Raw genomic sequence first — 18,612 nt, 5'->3', positions numbered from 1 at the left:
ATGATTTTTATGAGGAGACATAAAAAAATTAGCTACAACAAATTCTAAAAACAATTTCTCCTGGAAATTTACATGTAACAAAATATCGAGCAAGCTGCAGTAGTTCATTGTAGCGAAAGTAATTTTTCTTTATGGCAAAAATGTTGGCAGAAAAGTAACACAGTATTAGTTATTCTACTATTTTTCTGTAGATGTTCAGTTACTTTTCAAGAGCTGTAGTTGACCGCTGTAATCAGTTACACTTCAGATGGAGTAATTTTATTTGTAATTTGTTGCTTGCTTTCTGTAGCATGTGTAAGTATGGACAAAATTAAATTGAGCATTCTATGTTCTAATTGCAATTATATATGTCTTTGCACTCAGACATAATGAAACTTTATTTGTTCTTGAGAAAGCATAGTAACCTCTATTACCAGGCTGCACATACCACAACTGCCAGTTTCAATTAGGCAACCTGTAAGAAATGTTTTAAGGCAATAGCGTGCTTCATTTACTTCTGTCTGCACCTGAGAATTATCAGAGCACTGCAGCCTTGGTTCCTCAAAATTTTCTGAGAGATTTCAAGAAAAGGAATTAAATGAAACAGAAATAGCTTGAAGAAGCAACACAGTTTAGAAATTTGGAACAATTAAGCTCTGCCTTTAAGGATATGAAGTGGCATTATTAATTGCTCCTGTCTATGACTCCCCTTGAATTTCCTTGTTTGTGTTAAAAAAAAAAGTGAAGTTTTGGCACATTTTGACTTAGGCATATCATTGGCCATCCAGAGTCATAGTAGCACATATTTTCTGTGGTATGATAGCAGGTTGGGCTGGTTGTTTTACATTTATTTTAAAGGAAGCAGAAAAGCATAGCATGAACGAGGATAAAGGACAAAGTAGACATATTGGCATTCTGATTCATGGCAGAGTTGGAAAGCTTCAATATTTATTTTTTTAATGTATGTGTCTGTTACACTTCTTATAGGGGCGCCGCTGAAAGCCACCTAGCAGTCTTTTTCGAAAGTGCACCTGGGAGCCTAGCTGTGTGGTTCATGTGTCGCTGGAAGGATAGCTGATATTCACAGCTTCGGTTTTTTATTTTTTCTGGCTCCTGCCAGTTGCGTTCACTGTAGCCTGAAGGAGAAAAAGAAATAGTATCCCCTTATGTAGAAATAAGAACATTGATGAAGACACTGCAGCCATCTGGGAGAAACTAATGCGTATACCTATGTGCCAAGTGTCAAAAGTTGGTAGTAAACAGCCAGCCACAGTATGGAGTCTAAATTTACTGTGTTTGCTTCACTCACGGATAGGTTACCTTAGCAAAGGAACTAGCTGTTCTCTCTTCTTCCTTTTTTTTTAAATTTAAACACGCCTCTGCATTGCAAGTGCCTTTCATGTACAGGAGTGATCAAAAGTTTCCAGGCTGCAGGTTCTGCTTCTCGTCGTATATTCTGGCACTTCAGATACCAGTAAAGCTGTTCATAATTTCAGAGGTTAGAATAATACTTTTCTTTCCTGTAGCTGCCTATCTATACTGCTCAGAAGCAGACCCTGTGGCTTGGTAACTTTTGACCAACACTGTACATATGCTGTGGCACCTCAACTAGGTTTGACCTGCCTGCATTCATATTGCTTTCTTACATATCGCTTAATTGGCCAAATGCATTGGATTTCCTTTTCATAATGAGCAGTTGTAAGAGATAACCACAGTGGCATTAGACGTTTCAGCATGCACGATGCAGTTCTATGGGTGACACATTTCACAGCTTGTACAATCATAGACAGAAGTTTGTGGGATAAGAATTCGCAGAAAATTTATTACGGCGGAGCCATGGTAACTGGACGGCTAGTGCTTGATCCAGCGGATGGGATACACATGTCCCCTCATGTGTCTGTGCTCTTCATTAATCTCCTCTCCCTGACTACTAAGAAATAATATTTTTGCCAGGAATCTCCTTCCAATAAGGTTTTGTCCATTTCTGTATGGTCGTGCGCAAAATATTGCAGTAAACTGAGAGCTTTGACTTTGGTGAATTCTACGCTTCATAAAGCCTGAGTGCTTTTGTACACAGCAAAAAATATTAAGTGAAACTACTCTTAACAAGCTGCATACATGTTGAATGCATGTACCACGTGCTTGAAGCACCGTTTTTCATTCCTTGCGTGCTGTATCATATGCCCACCCGCCCCACGTTTACTTTTCACTCATAGCTTATGAAAATGACTTAAAAAATTAGGTATCGCAAAAAATATGCAGCACTGTCTTACAAAAATGAACATTTAATGGCATTCATTGTGCAGTGGCCAACATATTTTCTTGTCTATACCTAAACGCGAATGATGGTGAAAACCAAAGAATTCATTGCAACTTACCAATCGCTTCAAATACTTTTTGATATAAAAATATAAGATAGGAATAAGATGACTTGCTAACACGAAATCTGATCAAACATCTTTTGCTCGTGTTGACTGTCAAGGCGGGGACAAGTAAATCCAGCCTGCAATGCGTTTTTTGACTGTAGATGCCTCGAAGTTTGTTCCACAGATCATCCACCAGCTGTGATTGCTGCTTTTATTACGATGTCAACACCATAGATAAAAAGGAATTCACGAAGCAATGACTGCATAGCAATATGCAGCGAAACAGCCGGCATGGCAGCCCCAGTTCCAAATTTACTTGGCAAATCCACTACCTGCAGCATGGTCTGTTGCTTTGCAAGCCACATATAGTTTTTTGGCATGGAATTGTTTCGACATTTCAATAGGGGTCCTAGTCTTTCTTAAGAAATTTTGATAAGGTCAGAAGTGAAAGGTTTGCCATATGCTGTTAAGACTGCAAGGCACTAACTGGCTTGCCACCAACTACCAACACTTGAGAGATGGTGCAGCCCTGTCGGAAGTTCAGCACATGTTTTGTGCTTCACAGAGCCATGAAAACTTTGCCTAGATCAGCTGGTACTAGCGCAATATACAATGTGTTACTGCAGCAGCTAAACTTGTTTCATCCACTTCTCGTACCTGCCTATTTTCTTTATTTGTGTTGTATAATTCAATACATTCAAGGCAGAGTTGGCATATTGATTGGTTTAAATATTGATTAAGGATGTATGCATGTCTTCTTGTTTGATTTTTGTTCAGGTGGAGTATAATGACATATGAAGGGACCATGCCACTGCCTTCCAGGAAGACATCCACTCCAGTAGGTTTTGTGTTTCTTGTCTCTTCGTGAGCGTTTGTTACTCTGCTGAAGTTTCCCCCCATGTAACCCCATGTCATTTATTACTGCTAAAATTTTTCTACCACTTGTCCTTCCCTTCTTTTGCGTGCTTGTAGCTGGTTGTGGTAGTGCATGTTCTCAGTCTGCAACTACATTGCACATATGGTGCAATGCACCATGCTGTGCTTGTCTACTTGCTTGAACAATTTCATCACCAGGCTCTTTGACTCTAAGCAGGTACGTTGTAGATAGGTGCTTTAAAGGAGAATGGAGTAAACTTGTAATTCAGAGTCTCTAAAGCCTATATATTTTGTTCTTAAGGGGAGAATCTACTGTCATAAAAAAGTGTAAGAATACTATATTAGCATATTCTTGTATATTGTTTCCTATGGTGACAATAATGACACAGATCTTGCAATTTTTATAAAATTTGTATTGTAAATTGGCAAAGAAAATCAGGCCCGAGCCAACATATGTCTCAGCACGATGTAGAGGGTTACTTTTGGTGCAAAAAATTTCAGCCACAATATTTTTTTCTTTTAAACTAGCTAAAATTTTCACTCCCATTTCGAGTAATTATGTTCTTGAAATAACGTGAGTCACTGATGCTTTTGATCTGTGTCTCTTTCATTTCAGTTTGACCAAATCGCTGTCTATGAAGACTCTGTGGTTGCTCACCTTTCACAGATACTCCACTCTGATCAGCATTCGGTAGTGATCTCATCAGCAAAGTGAGCTGAACTATTCACTTTGAAAACTTGCTACTAATACGTTTCCTGTTAGGTCTTCCTAGTTGTTATGCGTCAGAGGGCTTCATAAAATCTCAGCACATTCTTATATCAGGCATCCAAGCTAAAGATAACCTTGCTTTTAAACTACACGGAGTGTCCCGGCCCCAGTTAATCTAACCACAAGCTGTTAAGAGTGCATAGCTTAGTCTGCAGCATTTCTTTTATTATCTAATGTTTATCAATTGGAAAAGACTATTTAGCCATCTTTTTAACTGTTGGCTTCAGAAATATTGTGTCAATTCAGAAGCGTGAGATCATGCTGAAAAACAGCTGACTAGAATGTTTGCACCAGGATACAATTTATAAAGCTTTATTTGCTGTCCTTAAGAGGAAGCTACTACTTGAGAATAGCTGCTGGGGCATGTCTTTCAGTCAGTCCACATGCCTACTCCTGTCAGAAACAGCTTTCCAAATAAAAGTAGATTTTGTTCTGTGAAGTGTGTCTCAGGATACTGAAGCAGCATCGCTGTCACTTGGAAGCATTTGTATTCTGCAAAAAAAAAAAAAAAAAAGTTCTGCAGTCTATGTCATGCAACTCTCATCAGCCCTCGGTTGGTTTCATTGTGCTCAGACACTATGTGCTGGTTCAGTGCTTGGTTACCTTTAGCTGGGGCACTTCATATCTATTGCACCTGATTTGATACATCTTCATTCCATCACATGCCAACATGCTACATTTCTGTGGAAGTGTGACGATCAAGAGCTTCAGTTGAAAAACCAATGCTCTGATGTAATTGGCTCCTTGTGTATCCTTTACATGGGAGTGCAGGGCACCAAAGTCACTAAGTGCCACGTTCATGCATGTTCCGATCTAAGGTTTTGTTTTCACAACATGTGCTTAGTTATAGAAAACCTGTCCGAACATCTAAACATTTGCCGTTCAATGTCTGATGCAAAGGCATCAGATGCTCTAAAAGTGTGCAGATATTTTTAACTATTCTGAATTATAACATCTCCAAGTGCGTACACCCCACCATAGTGTCCGCTTTCCAATGGAGGCGAGAAGCAAGACACTTGTTTACTGTGCGATGTCAGGGCACGCTAAAGAGCCCCAGGTTTTTCCAAATTTTCGGAGCCCTCCACTACGGCATTTGTCATAGCTTTTAATTAATGAGGAATTTTGACCTTGCTAAGCTTTCTTAAGCCAAATCCACAGCAATGTCATAATTGCCTTAGCATGTAACATCATGCTTGTACAGTGTGTTTTTGGGACTCCTAAGTCCTATCACCAGGCCCTACGAAACAAGTCACTGTGTCTAATTTTACTCACTTTCTGAAGTGGTTTTTCAATGCCAGTACATTCACATCACTCACCTGAAACTTACAATCTTGTTGCAGGGTTCTCTGTGAAACTGTCAAGGATTTCATTGCTAAAGTGGGTGCAGCTGACCCTTGTGGTTCCACTGAAGTTGACAAGGACTCTATATCCCACAAGGTTGGTGAACCTGTATGTCCATAGCTGCCAGTCATAGAAATGGGTGCCTGGAAAGGTATACATCGGCATTTAGAAAATTGGGCTAAATGGAGGGTGTTCATACAGAGAAAATGTGGGCATAAATGTAACAGACTCATGGAAAATGTAACAGGACACGAAGGGCACCGAGCCTGCGTCTTCTTTTTTCTATGTGTCTCTTACGTTTGCAGCCACTTTTTTCCAGCATGCCTTTCAGTCATTATGCCTAATTCAATGTCTTGCTACTTGCAGTTTCTTTCAGATTTTCATTGCTGCTGCACGAGCTATGTTCTTTTTATCTTCTTTTTCTTCTTCTTCTGCTCCTCCTCCTTCTTCTTCTTCTGCTCCTCCTTCTCCTTCTTCTTCTTCTGCTCCTCCTCCTTCTCTTCCTCCTCCTTCTTCTTCTTCTTCTTCTTATTATTATTATTATTTATCACATATAACTTCCACTTTATAGCCTAAATATTGCATTTACTTCACTTTTTGCTTTTTCTCCTGTTCAATGCTGTTTGTATCTTGAACTGCTTTTTATCTGTTTCTTATTTATATTTTAACTTTAAACTTTCCTGCATTCAGTTCTATTTCTTTATTATATTTCCCTGTATTTCTGGCCTGTGTTTTAGATACCACACACTTGTTGCGCCTCGAGTGGTTGTTTATTTTATGTATATTTCTATATTAGGCAATGACAGTTATTTGTTTCTTTCTCTATTAATCGTTTATATTTATTTTTTTGTGAGGTGCTCTAAAATTTTCTCACCATGTATTCAAGACAGGCTACTCATTGATTTCTTTCTCTCCATGATTCTTTTTGTCTCAGTTTCATTTCATGTGTTATTTGTTTCTTCTTTTGTGTTCTATATGTGTGTGTAAAACTTGTGCGTGCATTTTTGTTTGTTCTGCAGCACGAAGACCACATGGTTGTTCCTGCGCACATTAAATAAAGATTGATTATTATTATTATTATTATTATTATTATTATTATTATTATTATTATTATTATTATTATTATTATTATTATTATTATTATTATTATTATTATTATTATTATTATTAATCACGGAACACGTAGTTTATTTTTCTATTTCTGTGTATCAAAGCAAAGTGCAAATACTTTCTGTGAATTTTGACTGCATAATGCTGATGTGTGGTGTGATGCCCCTTAAGCAGGCAAGTTCCTGATACTTTAACACTTTTGAAAATGTAAATTGCATTATTGTCAGTATCAGGTTAGCTTGAAGCCGGCATAATACTTTTTAGCTGCGGCAGTAGCAGTCTTACTAAAGTGCCTGCTGTTATTGAACTATTCTTTTCACTAAGAACCTCTAAGGCGATCATGCTTTTTTACCTTCAGGTGAATTTGATAGGTTTATCTTCTTGCTGTTGTGCTTAGGTGCTTTTTATTATTATTATTATTATTATTATTATTATTATTATTATTATTATTATTATTATTATTATTATTATTATTATTATTATTCAAGTGATCCTTTGCGTATATGACTCCAAGTGAATGGAGTACATGGTCAGGAACATAGTCCAAAAGTGCATGCTTATACCAAACCTGCGATGTAAAGGTGCATGTTATGCAGATCTCCTTGCAATGCATGCATGAAAAACTAATTGTGCTTCCTGCTTTCATTTGTATTGTGTTCATTAACTCACTAGCATTTGACACACTTTTTTTGTTTTGTTACGTTCATAAACTCGATGCAATTTGGCTCAGTTTATTGCAGTCCGCTTCAAGAATGTGCATAGGCTGTGGAATGGCATTTTCACTGCTTGCTCCTATAGCCAGCTATGTGAACGTCTGCTGTGATTGACTCTTGGCAAATGCAGTGCAAGGTTCTCAATGAGAAACTGGACTCCCTGCTTAAGACGCTCAAAGCAGAGTCGCTGGCTATCGAGCAGTCTGAGCCTGAGTCACAGGCAGCCACGAAGGATGCTGAGGCTGACAAGGACGAGGGCCGAACGACCACAGCCCCAAAGCCAACAAAGGTTTGCATCAAACTCTCAGTGAGCATTGTGCTAAGCTTCCTGGATTTGTAGTGCGTTCAAGTGTTACTATGTTCATAGCGTCAGAAGAGAGCAATGGTTAGGAAGGACTCGCACAGTGCGTGTGCTCGCATCAATTGAGCCAGAATTCGTTCTGTTGTTGTGGTACATTTTTTGGCATTAGTTTTGAAAATGCTCAGCAAGAAGGGCAGACAAAACAAAATTAACCCAGACTACACAGGTGCTGAATGAAAAAGTAGATGAACCCACAGTACTAAAAATAACCTGCATGATGATAACTGGGAAAGATGGTATCTGTTCATGTTGAAACAGCACAGTAAGTGGGGTAGATGTGACACAAGCAGACACTAGAGACGCCGTTATAGCTAGATATATATCAGTGGTGGAACTGCTGCGCCAATTGTACCAAACTGCACCAAATCAGAAATCCTGCTACATGATGCTACAAAATAGCTTTTTTTGCCTACCTCTGCGCCACGCCTGCGCCGAAAGTCGCTGAATAACACTGCCGACAGCGAAACCGAACTGTCTTGAAACCAAAACCGACATCTGCTGGCAACACTGTGCAAGGCGGAATAATATTTTTGTAGGTCCTGGGCGAACAATCACTTGACACAAAATTGACGTTTGTCACATCACTTCTGCGTCTCCTGCCAGTGTTTTTTTTTTTTTTTTAATCTACTGGGAGGGGGTGAAAGGGTGTTGTAAGATATCTCTCAGGTCTAATGTGTGGGAAGGGTGAAAGGAGAGGCTGGCAGGCAGGCTGGCCGTCGAAAGTTCAAAGCACGCTCAAACGCGTGACGGCTTCGAGCTGCCCTGGGCGCTCGCTTAATTTGTGTGCGTGTGTGCGTGTGTGCGTGTGTGTGTGCAAAGAAAGGACGAGCAGGTTGCCCAATGCAAATGGCGCGGTTTCAAATGAATGACGGTTTGGAACAGCCCCCAGCAAAGCAGAGCTGAAACAGCATGCATGCTTGCTTCCTATTTTTTTTTTCGTACCAGTGAGGTATAGGCTGCGAGGCCTGAGTAGCAGCGGAGGGAGCGCTAATGGATTTGACTGCTCCTGTGCGCGCGCACTGGACTCTGTTGGCCGCTTTTGTACCTTAAGTTCAACCCTTTATGTGGCACATCTTATATAATTTCACAGCTTAACTCATATGCAGATACTCAATATATTTGCAGCCCGCATACGGTCAGTAAGTACACTTGGGCGTTTTCATTACAATGAGGAAAGCATACACACAATTTCTGCAGTGCGCTGAGAAGAAGCAGACTCACGACTCCGAGTCCCTGCATCGCTTTGATTAACTAGCAGCGCGCGCCTCTCTCGAGGAAAAAAGAAATCTCCACCTAGGACCTGCAAAAATATTCTTCCCCCTTTCCCTCAAATCAGCACGGGTCTTGAAAGAAAAGGGTGCCTCAATGTTATCCTGATGTAGAGAATAAGGACACCCAGAAAATAGGTCAGTATCAAGAAATGGTACAGGAAGAGATCAGGCTGGTCAGGAATATGAGCACCAATTCTGAGCTGCTTTTCTCAAAAGGCGTCAAGTCTAAAAAATTTGCAAATGTTGAGAGTGGACAAGCCCTTCTGAAGAATGAACAGGAAAGGCTCGCAGCGGCACTGTCCAAGCTGGAGTCTTCAAGGCAAGGGAAGAAATAGTGCCTTAAGGTTGCAGTTTTAAGAAGCGGCGGTTCTGAATTTCTACAGAGAGTTTTTATATTAAGACAGCCAGCTACCTTCTTTCCAAGGCTACGGTGTTTATAGTGTAGTTGCATATCTCCATTATGCCTTCCCCCTGAATAAAAACGACTTTGTATTTAGCAAAACCTCATGCTTGCTTAATTTGGGGCTAAAATTTTTAAGGAAAGAACAGTACTTTAGACTGCATTGAGCTTGAAGCTTGATTTTGCAAGGATATGGTCGTTATAAGCATCTGAGCAATTGAGTTCCAAAAATAAAACAAGCCTTCTTTATTGAAACGTCTCGAGACAAAACATTATTTTTTTTTCTGCTACAAAAGCTGAAATATTTGCTAAAAAATGCCATTTTTCTTGCTACAAAACATGAAATTTCTGCTACAAACTGCAATTTCTTCTGTTACAAAAGCTGCTACAAGAAGCCAGTTCCCAGTTCCACCACTGCATATATATATATATAGCATAAGTAAATAAAATATATATGTAAGTATATATATATATATATATATATATAGCATAAGAGGTTATACACAAGTGAAAAATTGCTTCATACTGTTTCCAAGCTTATTTGGAGTCGACGTTTCGGCAGGAGCCCTGCCTTTCTCAAGACTATATATATACTATATATATATATATATATATATATATATATATATATATATATATACTATATATATATATATATATATATATATATATATATATATATATACTATATATATATATATATATATTATATAGGATGCGAGAACATTTAACATACTTGGCCACTTAAAAAATTATAGAGCGAAGTATACGCTTTATTTAAAGAAATATTTTATTGGACTCGATGTTTCGACCAGAAGCTGGCCTTCACTCCTGATGAAGGCCAGCTTCTGGTCGAAACGTCGAGTCCAATAAAATGTTTCTTTAAATGAAGCGTACACTTCGCTTTATAATATATATTATGTATTATATATATATATATATATATAGTTATACATACTGTGTATACATGCATGCATGCATGCATACATGCGTACACGCGCACACACACACACACACACATGCATGCATGCATGCATACATACATACATACATACATACATACATGCATACATACATACATACATACATACATACGCACACACATACACACATACATACTTTTGTTCATCCAAGGCACCTTATGCTTATGCTGCAGTTAAAACCTTAAAATTTTTTTTAAGTTGTTTTAACATTTTATGAGAAACCAGCATCTTTAGCAACAGAATGACATGTTTTGATGTCTTCACTACCACTAACTTACGCTGCAACTGCCTATAGGAATAGCCTATTTTTACACAAATTTTGCATAAGCAGAACTGATATGATGGGAGCACAAAGGAATGCCTGCGTGGAACCTAGACAAGCTGGCATTGTAGCGAAACTGTAAATTTTAATGCAATAGTGTTAAAGGCCGCGTTCGCCAATATTTCCGACATCGGCGCTGGCCTTGGTGTTGTGAGCAAAAAATCACGAGCATAGCACTGGCAGGTGGTAGCTGGCAGCTGACATGGCCAAGCACTAAATGAACATAGAGTTGCTTGAATTTACGTATGGCAGGAGCTGCCAACTCGGAGCTCTCCTTTTATGTGAGAGGGTGATATCAGAATCAGCCTGCCAGGACCGTTGCATTCATGTTGTCCCTAGGCGACGCAGGCACATTCGTAGGGCTTGGTTAAAGCGGGGCATTATGCGTGGGCTGGTAGCCTATTCTATTGCATCACACTCTTCAAGGCGGAGCTTAAGTGTTCCCCATAATTTTTTGCATATCTAAGTATTTGTTGTATATTTGCTTAATTCACTCAGATATAGGAGTGTAAATGGTCTACTGTGGCTTCAGTGCCGTGACGTACAGGCCCTTTTAATACATAACGCTGGATATTTCCTGCATATTGATGAATGAAATTTTGTTGATTGTTTGTCTTCTCTCTTTGCAGACAGCATTTATACAACGGGAAGCCCTTATGTTGAGGGCTAACAGCCTTAAGAAAGCAGTTCGGCAAATAATCGAGCACACTGAAAGAGGTCAGTATGTGTAATCTAAGCTTTATGTCTTTCTGTGACACTTCAACTGGGAAGCTTTCTTTTTCATTGGAAGACATGCCTCGGAGAACCAATTGAATATTATCTCTTCTGTAGATGTTTTTGCACAAAATAAGATATAAAATTTCTTCTAGAAGCAGCGGTAGCCAAACTGCAGTGAAAAGTTTTGCATCTAGCAGCCATCTGAAAGGCTAGGGCTTCCCACGGTGCCCGTCAATGCATGTTGAATTCCAGTGAGGCAGCAATCCCGCTACAGCCATTATGGTAGCATTGCAGTTCATATTGAGCGGGAGTGTGCGTGTTGCTCCTTGGAAGTCAAAATATATAGAGAGCTTCTAGTTTGCAAAGAGTCCAAATGTGTCAGCTGCCACCAAATGGAACCTTGCTGCCTTGACTACATTGAAAGGGAACTGTATACTCTACTCTCTGCTCTCTTGTCATGGGGCACAGGCATGTTTGGACATTGACCTCTGGCCATGTCTGTCTGTCTTGGGCAGTGATTTCATATCACTGTCAAGTCACTGTCATATTCATCAAGCAGGACTTGGAAATTTGTGCTTGTCAAAAACTTGCACTGTATTTATACAGCGGTGCTGCAACTTTGATGCTTCACATCAGACCTTGTTTGCCATCAAGTAGCAGAAACCAACCATAACTGTCTTTCTTTTTGATAAGTGGTTACAGTGAACGTGACAGCCAAAACATTTTCCTTTAAAAGCGTGCCTTAAGAGCGTCCCTCGCATTATGGAAAGAAATATATTGGACAGACAAGAAGATGTCTCAATGACAGGATTAGAGAGCACGCCATGGCAATATCGGACAATTCTGGCACTAACCTTGCGGTGCACTGCAAAGACTGTGTTGGTTGTAGAGACCACAAATGTCCAGCTGACTTTCATAATGTCAAGGTTATGAAAAAGATGAAGGATAAGTTAGCAAGGGAAATTTATGAAGCATAGGCAATCTGTGACTCGGGAGACCAATGTGTCGTATGCCTTCAGGTGGTGGTGGTAATAACTTTATTAAAACAGAGGAGTTTGGGGCATGCATTCCCCAAACTCCTCTGTTTTAATAAAGTTATTACCACCACCATGCATGCCCCTGGGCCCCCGCACAGCCCCACTACACTCAAAAGTTCATGTTCCTATGGTTCATGACGTCGGCAGCCCAGTCTGTGGCGATCTTCTGCTGAACCGGGTCCTCAGTGGTTTTGTTCAAGAAGGAATTAGAATTTCTGCGCAAACCGGCAGGATGTTAAAGACAAGGAAGAAGTTGGCTGCAGGCGTGAAGTAAAGGGAGAATATGTGTGGGTTCTTGTCAATATAGTTGTCAGTGCAGCGTTGTTCTAGTGTTTGTGTGTGCTTCTTATGTTTTGTGTTGTTACCTGCTCTGCTGCCTTTTTCCAAGAGATGTGTGACCAACTAGCTCAACGTTCAACTCTATAATTGTGCCTTAAGAGAATGCTGTGCACTTCTAGACGCATTACCAATTTCAAAATTGCTACAGATATGTATCTAAAGTAATGATTTTTGATGACGGACCTAATCACTGGTATAAGTTCCTGTTGCCAACCTTCAGTGGGGCTGGTGAGAGCATAAAATGCAATCGGAGAGCGTTTATAAGATACTGGGTGCATATGGCTTGAACACTGGCAAGCAGTAAGAGGCCAGAAATGCGATGACGCACTACTGCAAAAGTACTAGGGGCGTGGAACTGACTTGCTTGTGCTTATGTGTAGCATGCTTCTTTTCTTTTGTGCACTTTTAAAGCTGTGGATGAACAGAATGCCCAGACCAAAGTGCGAGAGGAGGATGTTGTTGCGGAGGACGAAAACCGGAGTATAGAAGGACTTTGTCAAGAAGAAGAAAGCAGCCACCAGACACCATGGGAAGGCGTTCCAGTAGCTGAGGACAATGGCCAGGCAGTGGGCGTGGAGACAGAGCTGCCTGTACTCACAACAAGCTTCCACGAGTCATCCGAATGCTGGGATCCCTGGGGGATTGCAATGGGACAGAGCGTTGGTGCACCACTCAAGGACACACTGCAGGTACAACTGTGGGCATGCAACCGAGAGAAAGTCTCGAATGTCTGTGTTTGCTTCCGAAGATTTGTTTGAAAAAGTCCACATTTTAAAAGTGCGCACTGGCTGCAAGACATGACAGTGGACTGCTTCGGATGCGTTTGGGCCATCTTAGGTTTAACTTGCGCTCTGGTCTCAGCAGTCATAGGATTTTACTTTCTTCTGTAACGAAACTTTGACGGCATAGTGGCAAATGGAACTTACAGTTCTTGGTTCAATGCTACATTGTTATGCACAGCAGTACTAAATTGAGCTTAAACACCTGAGTGCTGCAACCAGTCTACATTGCAAGATATCATATCTGTCTGACCTTGCAAGCATGTAACATTTTAAGAAACTCCAATGCATTATGGTTCATGTAAACATCATCCATAGCTTTTGTTTTTTGGGCTCTACTTTTCCACTTCCCCTCTACAGGGGCGTATTGTCAGTATAAAATTTAAAAATTACGGCAGCCAGTTTGTTGTTTTGCTTGCTTCTGCATGCCATTCACATTGCTTTATAATGGCACCAGTCAGTGATATTAGTCTTAAGGATGCCATGGGTCTGTAGGCAATTGCTTTGATCCAGTTCTTATGCTTTACAGGTGACTCTGGCCACCATAGAGGGGGGCCTGAGTGCCGACAGCTCACCATGTCCATCTCCGCGCTCACTGATGGCCACACCCTCTCCCAGTCCATCACCGTGCAGCGTGTCCCCTCAGCCTCCCCCACACAGGAAAGAGAGCGGTTCACATCGGGAACAGCGGCGGTCGTCACTAAGTCCATCATCTCTGCACCCGACTAGCCTGGCACTGACGCCCACTACTGAGGAAGACGATGACCGCTCTTGGGGAAGTCCGCGGAGGCCCCTGCGGAAGCACAAAAGTACAGCTCCTTCTGTTTTTCTCTTTTTCTCTTCTTTCTTTTTTTTTTTTATGTGTATGGAGTGGTATGCGTGCACATTTTATGACTTCATTGCATGTGAGGGTTGGGCTGTTTGCCTCTGATCACTTTGTCTTTCAAGCCATAATTCGGTTAGTCAGTTTCCTTTCTCACCAAAAACAGAACAAGTACAAACGACAGCTGAGTAACAAACCATTGCAGTTTGGCCCACTTATAATTGACCCATTTATTGATATTAAAACTGATGGACACAAACAATATGGCCATCCTGATGCATATTAGAGCTATGGCACCAAGTTTCAATTTATAAAAGAAGAAACTTTGACCATTCAAATAATAATTGCTCCACAATTAATTCAAGGGATCTGTACATCCTTATCTCGGCAACTTTTATTTCCAGTGGGAGAAATGTGAAAATGATGTGTATAAGAAAAAAGAAGAAAAAAGAAATGTCCATTATTTATGTAAACTTTTAGCCTGGTTTTACGTATATATGCTTTGAAGCCCTCACTTTGAGGCATTCCAGCATGAGAAAGTGACTGCATTGCATGGGAGAGAGGGCACTTATAGACAGACAGATGTACTGCTGCTCTTTGCTCAAAGTACAGGTCTCAAGCAAAGAGCAGCAGGCCTTTTTGTGGTTGACCATGGGGTAAGAGTTGATATCGGATACCTTTTCTAACCATAAAAATGTGGTGCATTTCATCGTGTGCTGCAGCGTGTTATCCAACTCCCCTAGTTATTGCCTGTGTGTTATGCACCTACCACTAATTACCCCTTCAAAGGCAGCTTAACCATTACGTACTCACTGCAATGGTAGCAAACTGCTTTGAGCATCTACCTCATCTGTAGGCAGAGAAGGACTGCCTACACGCTGTGACGCTGTGTTTCTACCAGTTTCCAGGGAACTTTTGCTTTTTCATGGCCTCATGTGCCTCTGAGGTGAAATCCTTGGAATATGGGTATTTGACCCTGCCCTGTGCCATCACACTCTTTGGTTCAAATTGCTCTTGCGTCATTAAAAATTATCATCAAACATTACTCAGGTGAACAAGTTTTTGAGCCTGCCTTGCTGAATATGCACAGTTTAATGGTTATGAGCCAAAAGGAGACAGGCAGCTGCACTGTGCAGCCACTTTTTTTTTTTTTCATTGTGCACTGCACATTACTGTGCATTGGATCTGGAACATACTTGTGTGTGGAACATTTTCTATGCACAGAGTCTTTGTGCTGCACATGCATGTAAAATCTAAGCATTTGTTCCCGGAGAGGTTGTTTTCATCAGGATGCCATTTCTGCAGAGAATTGACTAATAGTGTGTTGTAGACACCAACATAATCAAGATTTTGCATGCTAAGCAACCTTCAATTGCTTAGCGCGGCACTCCGAAACTCCTTGGTGGATAAGCACTTTTTCGTGGTGACAGATTTTAAAGCCACGCATGCCTTGAGGTGTTAAAGGGCTGTTTCGTCTCACGGAATGCTCTGCTGGGCCCATATTTCGAGTTTGCATTGTTATCGAAAGTGTCGCTATCTCCCGCACCTCGAGTCATCTGATGGGTGGAAACGCCGGAGCATGATATTGCCACCTCTTTAGGTTCTGGAGGGGCAACACCCGGTTCCGGAGTTTTGACCAGTCAGATTACTCGAGGTCACATGAGATAGCGACACTTCGATAATGACGCAAACTCGGAATACGGGCCCTGGTGTCATTTTCTAGCTGAGGCAGAAATATGCAGTGACTCAAAAATGTGAAAACACTGCCAAAGCTGTGCCATTCAGATTGTCATTCATTTATGTTGTAGGGAAGTCAGCCTCTTGGGAGTCCAATAGGTTATGCTGAAATTACTTCATTGTGAGTTTCGGGGTATAACAGATGGAATCATGTGATGGCCACATTTGCTTACAAGTAGGTTCGACTTTTCACTCGAATTAGCCAGTGTCACTGGAACTGGAGCATCCAACTGGTGTTCCTTCTCAGCTTAGTCTCTTTATGCACAGCGCAAACCTCAGGAGTTGTGCATTTGAGATGCACATGGCTCACACTGTGCAGGTGAAAGCAAGAAGGGCCCAGCATCTGCTGCAGGCAGCACTGCCACAACTGCCCAGTCACCCACGGGCTCACGACGCATCAGCAGCGGGAGCACCCTGAAACACCTGGGCCTTTCGTTGTTGCCTGGCGAACGAAGCCCGGCAGAAGAGCACCCTCCTTCCTTACTGGGTGCACACTCGCACCATGCTGGACTGACGCAGCAGCGCACCTTCCCCATCATCAACCCGCTGGCATCCCTGCCCATGTGGCCCAACCTGAACCGGGAGAGTCTGGTGGGCAAGGTGCTCCTGGCCAATGCTGACGCACTCTGCGCGGCCGCCTCTCCCCTGATGGATGTCGAAGAGGTCTCCCTGTGAGTAGCAGTAGCCCTCTCATCGTTGCTTCGAAAAATTGATGATGAAGCATGCTGTCCAAAATGCTTGGTTTGGGGGGGGGGGGGGTCAGAAGGGGATGCATTTCAGCTCTCACTTTCACAGTCCTCTGCTTGAGAGGAAAGAAGAAAACCCAGGAAACTTTTCATACATTCCTGCCAGCTGTGCATAAAAAAGTTATACTGTAGACAGACTGGTCAATCTGCCTTTTTGTATGCAACAGCCAAAAGGTGATAGGCTTGCTCAGAAGCAAAAATTACCGACGATTACGTTACTTCCTAATGCGAAATTTGAGCGCAGCAAATGAGCTGTTTCACCTTTTCGATAAATTGAGGCAAATCCGCCGCCACCGATCTGGCTCTCTGATTGCCACCGCACAGGGGTTGCATTGGAGGAGGAGCGAAGAAAGGAATTAAGTTCGAGCCGGCGCTTTGACAACCGGAGACTCGCAGGAAGAAGAGGGGAGGGGGGCGGCGTGTACACCCAGCGGCAAACGATGGGGGCAGAAGCGCGCGCAGCAAGCGGACAACGCGATAAAGGGAGGAGGGAAGAGATAGCAGCGACTGACTGATGCTGCTGACGCCGATAGTGAGTCAACGCCAGCTGCGGAGTTGGTTTCAGGGACAACGCCGCCGATGCCGACGCAAACAATATGATACCCTCGCTTCCGCAGCGCCAAGAACCAGGTCTAGCCGTGGGAAGGTGGTCACGTATTCGTCGACGTGCCGGGGCCTACGTGAAATAACCGGCGCGTCGGCAACTGAAGAGCACCCTATCCGCCACACAGGAACGCGTCTTTCTGCATGGCGGCAACGGTGTTCTATGCAGTCACGTTATCGTGACTCTCTAGCGGCGTCAGCGGTATCAGTCGGTCGCTGCTAGCCCTGGGGGGATGAAAGGGGGGCGGAGCTGGTTACGAGGCCGACGCCGACGCGAAACCCGGGAACAGACGCCAAAGAGCTGCGCTCTAAAAACAGACATGCACTCACGAAAAAAAAGAAAGTAAAATTTCAGTGAGGCATTCCACAATCATGGAAAACTTTTCAAAGAATATATTTATTTTTGTAACAAAGCTGCTAACAACTAGCAGGCTGCTATATGGAACACTTGGCCACGAAAATATGAGTTTAAAATCTCTCTTGTAAATGTTGTGTTACATTGGCTTTTGTGATGCGTAAGCAGCTAAAACCATCAGTCTCCACACAAGGAGTTAGGCGTAGGCTTCTGTATGAAAGAGCTAGAACATTTTTAAATGTGTCGAATAGACCAGCATTTTATCTGTCATTAACTACACAAAGGTACCTTCAACTGAGGTCTTCTGGGTCACTCTCAAGCTGCTCAAGCAGCTCTCAGCCCAGGAGACAGTTCAGTTACCTTTTGGGTAAACTAAACTGCATTGAATTGGATGGAATAATACAAAAAGTTAGGCAAGTTGCTAAATGTGCTTTGCGACGGGAATAGCATGATAGGTGAGACAGAGGACAGAACGGTTACAGTGCCCTGCTGGCAACATTCATTAGTGACCTTGTGTCATTCCTAAGATAAGACGTTCGCTCCTGAAGCTGCCTAATGGTAGGGTAACCAAGGTATCTGCCGCACTGGGGAATTAAATATTGGCAAATTCTTAACGTCATGTGTTGTAGCTGATACACATACTCTTGGAGCTGAAAAGCACCTTGCTCCTGTTTTTCCATTCCATACAGTAAAACCTCGTTAATTTGAAGTCATTGGTACCACGAAAAATAATCTAATGGACTAGATTTTTTAATTAACCGAAGGCCGCAAAAAATGGGACATAAAGAATATCGCTGCTGGAACAAACTATCTTTATTGGCCTAGCTTTCTAATTAACATCAACCCTGAAACTCATCTTTACCCCCCACAACTTTACCCCCCAAAATAATGTTGACTCCAATTGTATGTCTACTCTGCTGTTTCATTCTGCTTGCACACTTTTTTTTGTAGTTAAAATTGATATTCTACCCATAGCAACTCTTGC

At 41.9% G+C, this 18,612-nt stretch overlaps 1 protein-coding gene across 4 annotated transcripts in view; it reads left to right on the top strand.

The window, feature by feature from the left end:
• The window catches only part of LOC146198148 (diacylglycerol kinase delta), a 262,183-nt gene that overhangs the window by 216,779 nt on the left and 26,792 nt on the right, over nucleotides 1-18,612 (top strand). For all 4 annotated transcript variants that reach the window (XM_084593476.1, XM_084593475.1, XM_084593478.1 and 1 more), the window contains 8 exons: nucleotides 3,123-3,183; nucleotides 3,838-3,932; nucleotides 5,331-5,427; nucleotides 7,285-7,443; nucleotides 11,121-11,208; nucleotides 12,996-13,273; nucleotides 13,893-14,172; nucleotides 16,243-16,594. In XM_084593476.1, coding sequence (XP_084449602.1) covers nucleotides 3,123-3,183; nucleotides 3,838-3,932; nucleotides 5,331-5,427; nucleotides 7,285-7,443; nucleotides 11,121-11,208; nucleotides 12,996-13,273; nucleotides 13,893-14,172; nucleotides 16,243-16,594 — 1,410 coding nt within the window. The remainder of the gene's footprint in view (nucleotides 1-3,122; nucleotides 3,184-3,837; nucleotides 3,933-5,330; nucleotides 5,428-7,284; nucleotides 7,444-11,120; nucleotides 11,209-12,995; nucleotides 13,274-13,892; nucleotides 14,173-16,242; nucleotides 16,595-18,612) is intronic.

Source organism: Amblyomma maculatum, chromosome 2 (assembly GCF_055883805.1).
Source record: "Amblyomma maculatum isolate TAMU_Amacu chromosome 2, ASM5588380v1, whole genome shotgun sequence".
Taxonomy (NCBI): Eukaryota; Metazoa; Arthropoda; class Arachnida; order Ixodida; family Ixodidae; genus Amblyomma; species Amblyomma maculatum.
The sequence above is the reverse complement of the archived record's forward strand: the minus strand, read 5'-3'. Positions and strand labels throughout refer to the sequence as shown.